The 16590-nt window shown below is 50.1% G+C and overlaps 1 protein-coding gene across 1 annotated transcript in view; it reads left to right on the plus strand.

The window, feature by feature from the left end:
* Positions 1-16195, plus strand: part of MAGEF1 (MAGE family member F1) — a 53489-nt gene extending 37294 nt beyond the window's left edge. Inside the window, 1 exon segment of the mRNA XM_070403778.1 lies at positions 16088-16195. Within this exon segment, the coding sequence (XP_070259879.1) occupies positions 16088-16195 (108 nt within the window).
* The last annotated feature ends 395 nt before the right edge of the window (positions 16196-16590 follow it).

Below are 16590 nucleotides of genomic sequence, written 5' to 3' on the forward strand. Positions count from 1 at the left end.
TGTAGAAGTAGCCACCTTGACTGAACAATGACCTATTCACCTGACTGTGTCCCTCTCTAGACTGGGAGCTCCTTGTATTTCCTGAATTCAGTGGAAAGCACATTGGTCAGTTCTGGGGCCCAGAGAGGGAAGCTGACTTGGCCAAGGTCACACAGGTATACACAAGTTAAAGCCACCAACCCCCAGGCCTGTGGGAGCCCTGGTCCTGAGTTCTTTCTACAGCCTGATGATGCAGCATGAGAAGAAGGGTTATGGGGTGCCTGCCAGGGGGCCCCAGACTTCCAAATGTGAAGGGACAACACAGGACTGGTGAGGAAGATGAGGGAAACCAGGGGCCAGATCAGAGCTGCATCTGTGCCTGAGGCTGTGTGTGGGGTAGGCCTTGCTGCCCCAATCTCTAATTCACCAAGAGAAACTGCTCTCTGTGACTCACTCAGGCTTCCCAGATTGGAACTCCACAATCCCCACTCTGAAATTTCAGCCCGGAAGACCTTAATCATAACTCAGTCTCTCTTCTTCAAACCATTTTGAGCCAAATAAACAGGGGAGGCCCAGGGTCCTCCCTGCTGCATAAACGGCAGAGAGAGAGTTCAGAGCGGGAGTGCACATATATAATTAGGAGATCGGGGAAGAGTTATGGGAGAAGAGACATCTGAGCTCAGTCCTAAAGGATGAGTAGGATTTGACATGTGAAAAAAAAAATTGTGTTTAATGCAGGAAGGAAACTGCACGAGCCAAAGCACGGAGGTGAGTGAGCATAGGGCGCTGGAAAACAGCTAACCAGCAAGCTGCCTCCTGGGGTGACTCTCCTAGGCTCTAAGGATGCTCCTAGGATGGCTTCTGCGTCAGTCCCCATCTATCCCATGGACTACAGTTTCAGCAACTGTCAGGTGGGGGCATGGGGTGATGGAAGCGCTGTGGGCTCTGAAGACAGAACAATCTAAGTTCGAAGTCCTAGTTCTGCCCTTTCGTAGTTCTGTGACCATGAGTAAGTCAGGTAATGTCTCCGAGTCTCACTTTCTTCATCTGTAAAAAGAGGATTATTGCTACTTACCTTAGGATATTGCTGTAAGAATTACATGGAGTGATTGAGAGCATGTAGTGACTGCTCAGTAAGTGACATATAGCACCAACCTTGTTATTGCTACCACTTTGAGAACAATGATTTTACACATAACAGCCCCGGGGAAACAACCCAGTTGCTGGAGGGCCCCAGTCACATTTCCCTACCCTCACCCTTCATCTCTCCCATTTTTGTAATGAGGTGGAATCAGAAAAGACCTGGGTCCTTGTTACACTTGGCCATGCGACCTTGAGCAAAGCGTTTTAACTCGGTGTCTCCACCTGTAAAATGGGGCTCCTACCCCCATAGGTGCGTTGGGAGGCGTCGTGATGCCTGTGTGTGAAAGCCCCTGCCAGTACACTCAGCGTGCTCAGTTCAGGTTTTGGAAATCCTTGCCTTCCTTGCTACCCTCCTGGAGCCGTGTGTGGCCCAGGGCTGGGCTGTGGGTCAGAGTAGCTGGGTTGCAGGGTGGAGTGGGGTGGGATGGGGTAGAGGCAGGGCCCAGAGCTTAATGCATAAATAACCAGCCATCCTGGTCTCACTTCAAAAGTCCTGCTGGCCAACCCTTTAATCATGGAGCTGCTCTTCCCTGGCCACCCTCCAGGGCCCGCCCGCTCACTTCCCATGCAGAGGAGCGCCCCTCGAAGGAGCCTTGGGTCTTTGCAGCTTCCTGTTTCTCATGGAAAGCTGGTTCATAGATCCCAGGAACCCAGAGGGCTGCGTCTCAGCTGACTCACCCATACCCAGCATCTCCCACCCCACCTCACAGGTTACGTTCTGGGTTCCCTATGTCACCCCTCTCTGACCAGGCCTGCCCCTCAGCCCCACCAGGCTGGAAAATGGGTGTGACAGTATAGTGCCCTCCTCTCCACGGTGACCACATTGTACGAACCAAAGCATCCGTCCCCAAGGCCTGATAGTTCCAAGTGTTCTCATGGGACAATGGAAACCTAATATTAGAAAGTGAGCCAGTCTCAGAAAATCCAGGACATGTGTTTGCCATGTTGATTACCAGCCCCCCTCACTGTAGGGGAACCTCTCTTTAGGCAAGGCGGAGTATTCCTGTGGGACCGGCAGTGAGAAGTATGTTGTGGCTGGGGGTGGGGAGGGGGGGTTGCATATGAAATCACATTTGGCAACTTGAGTCGTATTTTTAATGCACTAATGGAGTTGGCTTCTTCAAGAAAAAAAAAATCAGTGATTCTTTTTCGTATGGGAATGAATTCATAGGGGAAGGAGTTCCAATATAAGGAGCTATTTTTAGATTTGGGAATACCGGATTTGCTTAAACCGAGGCGCTCCGGGATCCCCTTCGAAACCCTTTCATTTGAGGCTTCCTTCTCTGAGTATCCTTGGTGTCTGAATTCAACTGCCCCTGGTGCCACTGGCACCAGCTGGGACTCTGCCCTGCCACTTCCCAGCCAGGTAACTTACACACCCTATGGGCTGCTTTTGCTTCTGAGCTGGGATGGAGATGGGGATGGGGGTGGGAAGCTACCTCAACAGAACGGTGGCAGGATTAAATCAGGTCATGTTCATAAGTCACTGAGCATTTGCTGAGGCCCAGAGAGACTAGACCAGGAGATTCCCTCCCCCCAGGATTCTGCCTTCAGAACTTCTTAAAAAGTAACATCTGCCAGCGTAGGGAGCACATCTGCCTGTTCCCCAGCTTACCATTAGGCCCTGCTAACCTGAGCACATCCTGTTTTGCAAATCATCTTAACCAGGGCTCTCCCCTTACCCCAGATGAGCCCCTCCTCCTGGGTTCTGAACTCAGGCAGACAAAGGAGCTGCAACATTACAGCAGACCAAGGTACCTTTGTGCCAACCCCACTGCTCCCTGCCTCCCTGCACCCAGGCAGAGCTAGCCCTCGACACTCTCACAAGTCACAGAATACTAGGATCTGGTGCTGGGAGTGTCCTTAGAGGCCTATGCTTCTAGTTCCCTGTGGTGCACATGGGGAAACTGAGGCCTGAGAGGCATTATTAGTGGCAGAATAATAGGAGACTCTGCTTGTCTTCTCTCTCTCCTGTTTCCCTTGGAGGGCGGTGGGTCTGGCCGCCCTGGGAGCCTGCATTCTGCCCAGGCAAAGACTGTGTCCCTCATTAGTCCACGCCCAGAGCTCTAAGTGGTGTTGGCTGATGGCTGACAAAATTCTTCCCAAAGAAGATTTTAAACGAGTGCTGGAAGCCTCTTAGTTTTCCATCCTTGTCTTTGGGAGGCAGTGTGGTGTCGGGAAAAATGTGGACCTGGAGCCAAGACACGTGGGCTCTGTAAAATGCAGAAAGCTCACATATGCAAAGGGACCGGCATAGTCACATGGGTTGGGCTCAGGGCAGGTGTCAGATAGTGGAAGCCATGATCTTATTTTGTCACTGTGTGACCTTGGGCAGGTCAACAAATCTCTCAGAGTTTTGGTTCTCTGGAGAATAAGAACAATAACACATCCCCAGCCTACCTCCCAGGGAAATCAGGTCTCCCCGGGATTTCACAGGCCTTCACAGAGGAGGTGACACTTGAGATTAAGGTGAGGTTACTACAGATTCAAGGATGAGACAGAAATTCCTGGTTGAGGGATCCACAGACAACAATGATTCAGGGAGGAAACTATAGGATGGAGAAAGAGGGCCCCTTATGTGACTACTAAAAACAAAGGCCTGAACCTCCAACCCCCAACTCCTGCCATTGTCACCTAAGAACTGTGCCCCCCCACCCCCTGCTGAGGTAACCAACATTTATGGGGCCCCTGCTGCTTGCTGTACATTTAGCATAACTAATTGAATCCTCACCACAGCCCTGGTGGGGTTTATATTATTCCTACAGAGGAAGGTCAATTGCCTCAAGGTCACGCAAATTGAAAATGGAGAAGCTAGGGTTAAACCCCACCATGCTCTGCTCCCTGCACATCTCTCTGTGAGGCACAGGCCCAAACATCAGCCTTTCACGTTCTGCCCAGCTCCAGAGAGCCATCCTAACCCCTGTCCTGCACCAACCTCAGTGCCCAGAATTCCACTCCCTTGGAAGGACCACCAGCAAGACCATGCCTTGCCAAGACCTAGGAGCAGGATACAACCTGGGTCTTTGGACATGGATGACAGGTGTTTGTGACATCTCTGAAACCACGTGCAAGCCTGTGGATGTGTGTGTGTGTGTGTGTGTATGTGTGTGTGTAGTGGCCTCTAGCTCTCATCAGATTTTCAAGGAGAACTATGCCCCACGATGGTTAGGAACCTCCAGACTCCACAACCCCCTTTAGGGCCAAGTTCCTTGTCCCTCGGCCGTCTCACTGTGAAGAGCCCCTTGAACTCCATGTGAGAAAGGAGCTCCCCTGAGCATCTACTACAGTGGTTCTCAGCCTTGGCTGCACGTTAGAATCACCTGGGAATCTTTTTAAAATCCTGATTTCTGGGCCTCATCCTCCGGAGATTCTGTTTATTTATTATGGGGTGGGGCCACAACATTAGTAACAAAGAAACAGAATTTCCGGAGGATGAGGCCCAGAAATCAGGATTTTAAAAAGATTCCCAGATGATTCTAATGTGCAGCCAAGGTTGAGAACCACTGATCTACTAGCTCCAGGCCTGGTGGAGGGAAGCCTATGGCTCCTGCAGACACCTCAGGGGGCTTGAATCACATCTTGACAGACCCAGTGCCCTCGGGCAGGTGTTTCTTTCTGCTCCGTTCTCTGTGAAGACGAAGGTCTGGACAGCAAGGGGCTGGTGGACTCCTGCAGGTCCAGTGGGGTGAAATGGGGTGAAAGGGCAGGCTGGGATTTGGGCTTCTGGAGGCATCCAAGGTGGGGTGTGTTGCAAGAAGAGCAGCTGGGCCTGGGCTGTGGGTGCTGACAGAGCACAGAGGATCTGCCCTTCCCCCTCGGGTTTGGGCCGATGAGGACTGAGTGACAGCAGCAGGTCCGAGCCAAGTGGCCTGAGGGGGCTCTCAGGCCTCTTCAGCCACCACAGAGGCCCCGGAAATACCAAGGCAGGGAGGGGTGACAGGGTGGGGGTGGCGGGAGACAGAGGCCTAACCCCCTATCACTTGGGTCTCTGCCAGGCCATCCTTCAGCTCCAGCCCCACTGGCTGCCTCTCCCGGGCACCCTTCCCTGCCATGAAACAGCTGCCCCTCCCCAGCCAGCCCCAGCTTCCTCTCCTAGCAGGCTCCAACACCACGCTCAGAAAGACCTTGTATGTTTTTCAAATTAATGCAATTAAGAGCATTAAAGTTTGCGAACGATAGAGTTTTTCATTTTCCTTTTATTTGATTAGAGAAATTCCCACCGCACAGTTCCTCCAAATGAAACCCAGACCTGAGGCCCATTGTTCCGGGGGCTTCCATGAGAATGTTACCTTTCAATCTCACACACTAATGTGTTTAGCGTTACAGTCCCCCCCGGGCGGCTGCAGGAAGGATCTGGAGCCTTGATTAAAGCGGCCTTCGCTGGGCAGGAATGCGGGCTCCTCCGCCTGGGACTCACAGAGGGGCTGGGTGTTTGCTCAGGCAGAGTCTCTGCTCACATGGCCAGCTGGCCGGGGACTGGCTGGAGGGCAGTTGTGCCTGGCTGTAATTAGGCGTTTTTCCCTCTCTCTTGCCTTTCCGCTCAGACCCCCTGCATCACTACCTCTCATCCCAACTCCCAACACATTCACATGCGACAACACGATGCCCTCCCATGCACGCGTGTGCGCGCACACACGCACACACACCCTCTGTCTTCTCCTCTCCTTTTCTCTTTATTGTCCGCCTCTGTCCTTTTCCTCCTCTTTTCTTTCCCACCTTCAGTCCCCCGGCTACTGCTGGGCTTCCCAGCAACCTCTCCACGATCAGTTTGTTCACAGGCAGCATTCAAGACATCACACACCTCTCCTCCTTCGGTCAGGCCCAAAGCTCCAAGGTGAAGAGCAGAATTAGAGCCAAAAGTGAAAAATTGATTAGAGGAGTATGTAAGGAAGGCCTGAGAGAGAGAGAGGAGGGTGGGTCATAACCCCTGTTAAAAAATGTGACTAGTGCCAAATTTAAACAGGATGTTAAGTCTATACCCCTCCCACCCCAAGTCACCAAAGACTCAGCACTGGGAGGCCCAGGTTCCTTCCTCCTCCAACTAGGGCGGCTGGTCCTGGCCCCACAGTCTGCATTCTGCCCTGGCCTTGGGATGGGACCTCCCTGTTCCCAACTGCTCATGTCCTGCAGACCTTCAACAGCCCAAGCCAGGGTTCTAGGAAACACCTCCAGGACCTGGCTCAAATTAGGCAAAACCAAACAACAGTATGGCCTGTGAGCTAGAAACGGAACTAAAAATATGCCTGTCGGCTCTCAGAGGACTGACTCCTGGGTCCCAAGGAGTTGGGGGAAGGCTTGGGAGAGAAACGTGAACCATCTTCACCCGAAGCCAAAGCTGTGGACCTGCTGCCCTCCCAGAGGCGCTGAGTCATTCCACAAACAGCCATGGGGGCCCACACTTCGCAGTGTGCGTACTGCAGGGCTCTGAGAGGAGCCATCCCCTTCCCCCAGGAGGTGGAAGAAGTGCAGGGCTCAAGCATTTTCAGGAATTCTGGCGATAATTCTCTAGGGGAGATGCAGCTCCCCTAGAGCAGGACCTGGGCGCGCATGGACCAGCCCATACTAGATAGAAAGCGCTTGGCCCCACTGGACCAAGAAAGGGGCCTGATGCAGTCTGAGTTTCCTGCCATCTCCTTTCCAGGCCTCTGCCAAAGCTCCACACCTGCCTGTCCCTATGTGTCAACCCCAAGCCATTCACACACTCAGATCTGCTTTTTAAGGAGCTGCTCTGGGAGCGTGGAGGCAGGGAGGCTGATGCCTACTTGGGGCAAGGGAAGACGGAGACTGAATTAAAGCTATGGTAGGGGATAAGGAGAAGGGGGAGGACTGGAGGGATGACTCAGCCAGCTCAGAACCAGACCCCCTGCCTCCCACCTGGGCTGCTGCCTCATTTATTCTACTCCATCCTTGGGGAGGAAAGTACCCCCACGTGGGGTGGGAAAGTTGAGGAACTGATTTGCAAGGCTAAGTGAGAGGAGTTCACTGTCCTTTTGTTCGTGCAGACACTCACTCAGGCAATACTTGGCTGATGAGATAAATCCACCTACACCTTTAAGCTGTACCTCCTCCACGCAGGGCCCAGAAGGTCTAACCCTTGGATCGGTCCCAGGGTTCTGCAGCAAACATCTGCCAGGGCCAACAGCCCCCAGGGAGCAGATACATAATGTGAACTGCATTTGGATGAAGAAGGAGTTGGAGAAGGCAGCATGAGGGAATCTGGATTGCAGTGGAAACTGCTCAGGAATTTGGCTTCATGTCTAAGTTGATTCTTCCTAGACAATCACCTTAATGTGCGTATCTCTCGGTTACCTGTGCTGCGGGGAAGGTTACGGAGGGGGTGGATGATACCCAGGGTGAATAATCCAAAGACTATTTCTGATTATTGCTGTTGGACTTTGCCAGTTGGCTTTTTCTCCCTTTGCTGGGGAACTTGCTTCCCTAAGCAGGATTTTCTTTGACTATTTTTCAAAATGTACTCATGATTTCCAACCACGAACAATGCTTCCCAAGATGACCAGGCTTGGCTTTACCCTGAGCTCCATTCTAACCACAAAGACAGAAAGCAGGGAGTGGGAAGGGGATGAACGGAGATAGTACTGGTGTCCAGGCACCCTTACTGTGGGGTCAGAATTGACTGTGGTCAAGCCCCAAGGTGAAAAAAACTACCAGGGGCAATTCCAGTCCCTGGGACCCATGCCTGCCCACCCCGTCCTGTAAGGTCCTACAAGGACATGGCCACAAGACATACTAAGGACTTAGTGGTGGGTTGGTAAGAAGAAGAGGAGTAAACACAAATTATATGAGATTGGGGCAAGGAGTATAGTGGCCCAGTAGAGTAAGAGCCTGATTACATTTTCCAGGGGTGATGGAAACCTCAGTTTACTCTAAACCAGCACCCATATTCCTGTAAAGCTGCCAGCATCAGAGGCTCAGAACCATACAGGGGCCACTCGGAGCCAGCACCCATGCCCTGGGGGCCTCTGTGGCACCAGAAGAGGATAGGGGACAGACACAGTTCTCTATCCTGTGTACACGGCCCATAGTCTAAAAGGCACTGTGCTGCAAGGATTCTCCTCTGAGTTTCAATTTTCATGGAAATGAACCATTTTATCTCAGAACACAGGGGAGGGGGGAGGAATTCATCCCCTTTCCTTCACGCAGATGGACTAAATCCCCTCTGCTTTAAAAAGAGGGACCCAAGTGCTGCTGCCATTTGCTCTGTTGGATGCCAACTGATAACTGAAAGTGGGGCAAATAAGTCCAGGAGGTTGCTTGCAGCTCCTCAGCCTGGGCCCCGGTGGAGCTGCCTCGACCACTCCTTGTGGTTGCCCAGGGGCTTGGGAAGGACCAGAGCAGGGCCAAGGGGCAACCTGGTTAGAGAAAAGTGATTGTCTTGAGAAGGAGACCTGGAACTCTTTGAGCCCAAAGCCCCCTGTCCTCAGGAAGGGTCTCAGAAGTACTGTCTGATTAGCTCAGTGGTTCTCAACCTTCTGGCCCTTTAAATACAGTTCCTCATGTTGTGACCCAACCATACAATTATTTTCGTTGCTACTTCATGACTGTAATGTTGCTACTGTTATGAATCGTAATGTAAATATCTGATATGCAGGATGGTCTTCGGCAACCCCTGTGAAAGGGTCGTTCGACCGCCAAAGGGGTCGCGACCCACAGGTTGAGAACCGCTGGACTAGCTTATTACAGCCCAGACCTGATGTGCTCAATCAACATCAGCTCACAGATGGGTCAGCCGAGGGCGCTACACCTGCAAATCCTTTGCTTTCGGCATTGACAGAGCGCTTGCTGGGCAGGCGTTTTCCTGCACTCCCTCACAAGCAATCCTGAGGACAGGTTTTAGCATTAGCCCCATTTGGAAGCTTGTGGGACTGAGGCTCTAAGAGCTTAGGTAACCACTTTTAGGTCATGCAGCTAATACACATCAGAACAAGGATCTGAATCCACGGATCCGAATTCTGAGCCGGTGCTCTTCACTTCTAAGTTAGGCTGTGCATGGTCCAGGTTCTGGTCCACCTTACCAGGTGTCTCTGCTCTACTCCTTAACATGGACACTACAGTTCAGCCCCATAAATGCACCTCGTCCTTTCTGTCTCCTCTACACCCCGATCTCCAACAATGGCCTTCTACCCTGACCTGGTAAGCAAAAGAGACTTTTTCCTCTTCTGGGCCCCCTTGACACTTTATTTACCTTAGTGATTTCCTAGACCAGGAGCATCAGCATCAGATCCCACCTTATTCCTGCTGAATCAGAAACTCTGGGCATGGGGCCCACCATTTGTTTTAACAAGCCCTCCAAAAGATTCTGATGCCCACTCAAACTTGAGAAGCATAGAGTCACCTCTTGCTTCTCAAGACCCCATCAGTCTTGGTGACAATTCAAGATAAGGTTAGCTTGCCCTGACCGGTATAGCTCAGGGGTAGAGTGTTGGCCTATGCATCAAAGGGTCACAGGTTCAATTCCCCATCAAGGGGCACATACCTGGGACGCCTCTCTCTCTCTCTCTCTTTCTCTCCCCTCTTCCCCTCCCCAGCCCCCCCCCAACCCTCCATCTCCCCCTTCCACTCTCCCTAAAATATCAATGGAAAAATATCCTTGAGTAAGGATTAACAAAACAAAACAAAACAAAAGATAAGGTTAGCTTTTGTGGTCTTTGACTCCTGACCCCACCTCATTGGGTATATTTAATGAGTCCTGAGTGGTTAATAATGAAATGAGTGAGTTTTGTTTGGTTTGGTTTGGTTGTGTGTGTGTGTGTATGTGTGTGTGTGTGTGTGTGATTTTGTTTTGTTCTGTTTTGTTTTATTTTCCCTCTGCTGCTGCTTTCCATTCCACTACTTGGCATTTTGTTCTGGAACATCTAACAAAAGTGACCACTGGATATCACCATTACCTTCAGGAACCAGCTTCAATACCCTCAACCACTGCCTTCGCACCTCAGATGGGGCTTAAGGTGAAGGCTCTCCAGAAAAGTCCCAGAGGACCATCAGTGTGCCAGCCTCAAAGAGTCTCTGCAGACTCTGGTGCTGGACTACTGCTTGGCTCTCCCTGCCTCCTCTTGAGATGTCTCACCACTGCCCAAAGCCCATAGCCCAGCCCTGGCCCAGGGGATGGCCTCCCAAACCCATTTGTCCTGGAGGTGCAATCAAGCAGCTCCACCCTTGCTGATGAGATCTGTATCTACGATCATGGTATTATCTATCTCTCCCTTTAGTTTTGTTGATTTTTGCTTCATGGGTTTGAAGCACTGTTATTAGTTGCATACAAAGTTATGAGGGCTCTCCTCCCCTGATGAATTTATCCATCTGCCATTATAAAACACCTCTCTTTATCCCTTTGTCTTGAAGTCTATTTTATCTGATATTAATATAACCTCTCCATCTTTTCATGTGTATCCTTTTAATCCATTTATTTTAAACTTATCTCTCTTTATATTTAAAGTATATCTCTTACAGACTACAAATAGTTGGGTTTTTTAAATCTATCCTAACAATCTCTGCCTTTTAATTGAAATGTTTAGTCCATTAACATTTAATATAATTATTGATATGGTTGAATTTAGTTTTATTTGCCCCCCTCTGTTTTCTATTTCTCTGTTTCTCCTTCCCTGACTTCTTTTGGATTTTTATAATTTCATTTAAATTTATCTATTGAATTTGTAGCTATCCCTCTTTGCATTAATTTTTTAATGATTGCCCCAGGGATTACAATATACCCTTAACTTTTCACAGTCCACTTAGAGTTACTATTTCAAGTAAAATGTGGAAACTTTGCAACCACAGAGGTCCATTACCCCCTACCCCCATCTTTTATGTTATAGTTATCATATGTATTTCATCTACATACATTATAAAAGCCACAAGGCAATGTTATAATTTTTGCTTCAAACAGTCATGTGAACTTTAGAGCAATTAATGGGGCTTATTGCCAAAGGGAACCTCGAAATTAGGGGAGGCCCTTCTCAGGAAGCTAATTCAGCTTATTGTTAGAAAAATGAACCTGGATCTTTCCATGTTTCTTCCCTCCCTTCTAGCTGAAGGTGAATTCTGGGTCCACAGGGCAAAAACCAGCTGATTGATCCTTTAACTCTTTTTTTAAGAAAACATTTTTTATTGATTTCAGAGAGGAAGAAAAGAGATGGAAACATCAATGATGAAAGAAAATCACCAATCACCCCCCACTGGGGATCAAGAACAAAACCTGGGCAAGTGCCCTGACCAGGATTCGAACCATAACGTATTGGTTCATTGGTCGATGCTCAGCCACTGAGCCATGCCTGCTGGGCCATTCCTTATCTCTTTAACAGTCTTCACGGAGACTTCTGAGATCTGATCATCAGACCCAAAGTTCTTTTCACTGTTTCCTAGATGTCCTCTGGCATTCACAGATGATAACTCAGAATTTCCAAAGCAAATGTGCCGATTAAATCTCACCAGTGTCCTGTCTTCCTCTCTCTCTCCCTCTCATAAGAGGCACTTTCTCTCATGTTACTACCAGTTGTGCTTTTTTTTTCTCACCTCTCCACCTAGGTTATAAATCCTGAAGGTGAGAAATCTGGTCTTAAGCACAGTAGGTCCTCAGACAACTTTGCTGAACGAGCCAATGAACCCCAAATGCATTTCCTGGCACCTCTGAGGACAGTTGAGCAGAGAAAATATGCTGGGAGGAGAAGGAGGTCCGCATGTGTCTGTCTCTGGAGTGGTGGGAAATCACTTCCAAGGGCAGGGGGTACAGCCAAAAACATCACTGTGGATTGATGGGGGATTGCAGAGGGGGTGGGGTAGACTCTGATGAAATGTAAATGTGGGAGTTGAGAATGCGAAGGCTGCAAAGTGGAACAGCGGAGGCTACCCGGCCAGGATGTGTGGGTGGGACCAGGATTTTTAGCACACTCACATGTACCTGGAGGAAGTGTGTGCTGGGCCACCCAGAGCTGCTGACACTGCAGCCTGAAGGGCTGGAGCTTTTGAGAGAATCCATTAGTCCAGTGACAGGGAGAATGTAAAAGCTGCCAGGGCCAGGGTACGCCTTGGGCTGGTCCGCAGCGTGAGCCACACCATGGGGAGGCGAACGGAGGTAATTCATCGGGAAACTTCTAAGAAACACTGGAGAGCCAGGGTTCGAGACGGTGAAAAAGAAAGTTGGTCAAAAAAGGCCCTTTGTCCTGGACCCAAGGGGCCTGAGAGTACAGTTTCACCTAAGCCTTGGGAGGAAGAAGGGTGTCCCAGCAAGACAGGGGTCAGAATAAAGGAGGAGGGCATGACTGGAAGGAGGTGAAACTGGGAGTGCCTCTGAGTCATGCCCTCAGCCTCCGCCAAGCTAATTGAATAACATGAGACCTGCAATACCTAATTTCATATGAAATGTGATAATCGAGTAATGGGGCAGATTTTTGCACGTGGCTTGTAGAAAAGCTGAGCAGGAGGAGAGATGGAGCAGGAACAAGCCGCAGCATGTTTCAGCCCGTAAGAGCCAGTTAGCCGTCTGCTGGGCACTGCCAGCTGGGGTGAATGAAATGACTGTTGTTTCAAGGCAGGGGGAAAATGAGTGACCGTTATGTAGAGTAAGGAATTTATATCCAACATGGTGTGAGGTTAAACAAACCTGGGAGTGAGACTTGACCTGTGATAATAACCTTAAGTGCTTCAGACCCACACCGGGAGGGGGAGGGGAAGGCATGGCTGCTCACGAGAACCTACTGTGTGCACATCCCCATGGCAAGCTGGCTGCCGGTGGAAGGCGGCACTGGAACTCACTGACAGATTGAAGGCATGGCGGGATTGTTAAGTGGTTGGAATTTGCCTATTTTACAATGCAGAATGGCTGGCTCTTCAATGCGGTGAACTTCTTTTTAACACCACATGGCAAGCATGATTACAAAAGACAATGTGAGGCCCTTCATTAGGTTTCCGGGGATTCCAGCCAACGAGAGTGTGAACCCTCAAGCCCAGCCCCCTCCCCTCAAAGGAAATGTTTGAGTATTTGAAAATGCACTTCTCCCCGTTCCAGTCTAGCTTCAGCCCAGTACAGGACAGAGCAGGGCTAGCCCCGTCTGTATAAATAGGGCTGCTTCCCCTGTGGGAGAATTCTGAACACAACAAGGTCCTTGTCAGGATCAGTTGGTCAGGATGTCCCTTTCCGGGTTCTACAATGTGAATGGTTCTGCCTAGACCAGTGGTCGGCCAACTCATTAGTCAACAGAGCCAAATATCAATAGTACAACGATTGAAATTTCTTTTGAGAGCCAAATTTTTTAAACTTAAACTATATAGGTAGGTACATTGTTATTAACTTAATTAGGGTACTCCTAAGCTGGCCTTTGCTAAAAACGTCCTCAATCTGATAGAGGTACGTTCGCTGAGGTCGACCCCTTCCAACTCTCCCATCCACACTCGTCCTGTATACTTGTTTCGTCTATCTCCTTTCTGAAAACCGACTTCTGCACATGGGCCACGAAGTTTCAATCGCACTGGATGTGCGCACCCGCACGTGGTATTTTGTGGAAGAGCCGCACTCAAGGGGCCAAAGAGCCGCATGTGGCTCGTGAGCCGCGGTTTGCCGACCACTGGCCTAGACACCAGGAGTTTAGGCAGGTCCATCCCAGTCAAGGGTCTTAAGTGGGGACTTTAAAACAAAGAACTTGCTGAAGTCCTGGTAAATCGCCAATCACAGAAAGAGTCAACTACAACTTTATTAAACAACTAAAATAAGCATTTTGCCTAATTGCAGGTGTAAGGCATGGCTATCTTCTGGTTCTAGCAGCCCTTGCCTGCTCCCCGGCAGGGGTAGGGGAGCCCCTGGACCGGAGTCATCTCTCCGTGTCTTCATCATCTGCCCATGTTGCCTGGTGCCGAGAGACCCCATTTCTATTTTCTTAATACCTGGTGATTATATTGCAATGCTTGGCTGCAGAATTGGCACAAAGCTCAAGAGAGAGTTTCTGCTGCCAATTCTCACCCCCCATCTCTCATCACATCACCCTCTGCTGGCTTGTACTCCCGCTCTCTCCACAGTCACTATGCTGGCCTTGCTCCCCTGAGCTCCTACAGTGCCCACTCTCAAGGCTCCAGCTGAACTCAGCCTCCTTCAGGCCCAGGCTGCCTCCTGCCTTCGCCTGTGGTGGCTCTGGAGGCTGGGCCGTTGCTGCACAAAGCCTCCTTGTGAAGGAGCCCTTGCACCAAGCCTTGTGATCAGGGGTGACAGCTGGTGTTTCAGCACCTGTATTCTTATTTGAACACATGCATACCTATATTTTGCTGTCATTACATGTGAGTTCTGCAATCACAGCTATATCCCTCAATTGTTTTTTTTATTTGTGTTTTTCAACACAATTTTAAAACCTGAAGAGAATTTTTGTATCCCTTCCACTGCTTCCTCCATTCCTAAGGTTCCAAGTCAATTGCTCTCTGGTTTGTCTATTGGCAAAAAAATTCCTTCAGCTTCAGCAGAGCATTACTTCAATGACTATTATAATCATTCTGAGCCACTAATTCATTAGTACTGTCACTGGTGCTTTAAGAGTTAACCAAATAGTAATATATTTTGTTTAATAGTCAGGATGTTATATAATGATTTATTATTAAAATATCATCATCAGTCTGGGTCTGTGTTCAATTCCCTGAGGGCTTTGCCCAGCTCTTACACCTGTGACTACCGGTGACACGTGGAACTCTGACCCCTGGGGTGGCTGGGGCCTTTTGTGTCTTGTTTGCTACTGAATGTTCATATTGTGCCCTGGTGCCCACTGCTTCCTGTGCCTCCTCCCCTTGGCTTTCCTGATGTCACATGACCACTGGGAGCTCCCACACATGTATGTCATGCAGGTGTAGGTCAATGGGTGACCCCTGGAAAAAAATGAGAAATGTTCAATGTTTCAAAAAGCTTGTTAGTGTGGAAACTCCATGGTCTTGTTATATTTGCAGCGTGTATGAGGGTGGGCCATCTCGGTAGGCTCGCACGTTAGCATACCACCTAAGGTTTCTGGGTGCAGGACAGTGAGGAGGAGGAGGGCCTGGGACAGGCCTTCAGAGAGTACAGAGTACTGGCTTTGATGCTCCCATCCTCCCTGTCACGTACTTGGTGTAGAGAATGTTCCTATTTGTAGACAAGGAAACTGAGGCCTGGAGAGATTACATGACTTGCCTCCAGTCACACAGGAGGAAAATTTGGGGTCTGGGTCTTCTGTATATTTTTTTCTGAAACAGAGAAGCAAAACTCTCTCTCTCTCTCTCTCTCTCTCTCTCTCTCTCTCTCTCTCTCTCTCTCATTTCTGGGGAAATGTAGGCCTGGTTCCCATTGCTGTGAGGACTGGGGGAGGCGAAAATCATACCAGCTAAGTGGGTTTGGGGCTCTGACAAAGGAACTCTCTCTGCTTTACTAATGGGAGCGAGGGCGGGGCTTAGCTGGGGAAGGGAAGAGCGGATGGAATCACTTGCAAAACCCTAATAAATCTGCAGGCCCAGCTGTTCCTCATCTGATGATCCTGAAGGGAAAGTGTGAAATAGTAGAGATGCTGATGGGCCTGGGGGGCCCCTTCAAAGGCAACTCGGTTTTCCCAAGGACCCAGAGCAGGGGTGGAAAGTGTCCGGAAACGTCTGAAAGGTGTTTGTTAGAGTTGGGAGGCCTGGGCCCCCAGAGGCCATGTGCACACATGGAGTGTGCCTGGGAACGCCTGGGGCCTGTGGGCTCTGGAAGGGTGGTCGCCATCCTCTCACAGCGGGGAGAGCTGGGAGTTTGAATCCCAGCGCCACCATTTCCTGGCTAGGTGGGCTTGATGGGATATTTAACCTCTCTGAACTTCATTTTTGTCACTTGTAAAATGAGAATAATAATCCTCCCTTCGGGTGGCTGTTAGGATTAAATGTGTTAATGTATGTAAAGCTTCTGGCGCGTGATAGGTGCTCCATCCAGGTTCTTTCCCTTCCCTTCTTTTTCCTCCTTCCCCTACCCCAGGGAATTAAGGGATGGGCCACACTCACGTCTAAGGCCAAGCCCAGGAAGGAGGAGGAGGAGGAGGAGGAGGAGGAGGAGGAGGAAGAGGAGGAGGAGGACTCCCCCTAAAACCTCCACACCCTCACACCCTGCCCCCTCCCCCCAGACACTCACAGCCAGCTGTGGATGGGGCGGGCCTAGCAGAGCACTGTACCTGCTTCCCTGTCTCTGCAGCCCCGGAACCAGGCAGGCCACAGAGCGGGGAGTAGGGCTGTGGAGCAAGCTCCCCCTGACCTTGACCACTCTCAGCAGGCAGGAGTGTGGATCAGTGGGGAAGGGGTGGGTGCTGAATCCTGCATGGACGAAAGCTTCCATCCAGAGAATGAGCTGCTGTCCCCAAGGCCAAGGGCACCGTCTCTGTGGCTGAGGACTCTGACCCCAGTTGAAAAGCCTTTAATTGGTTTCCAACGCCTCTATTCCCAAGAGCATAGTGGTCAGTCCTCCCAAAGGACAGCCCAGCCGCA

The sequence above is a fragment of the Myotis yumanensis genome, unplaced genomic scaffold, assembly GCF_028538775.1.
Source record: "Myotis yumanensis isolate MYYU_CA2020_CCGP unplaced genomic scaffold, mMyoYum1.0.hap1 SCAF_2, whole genome shotgun sequence".
NCBI classification, from domain to species: domain Eukaryota; kingdom Metazoa; phylum Chordata; class Mammalia; order Chiroptera; family Vespertilionidae; genus Myotis; species Myotis yumanensis.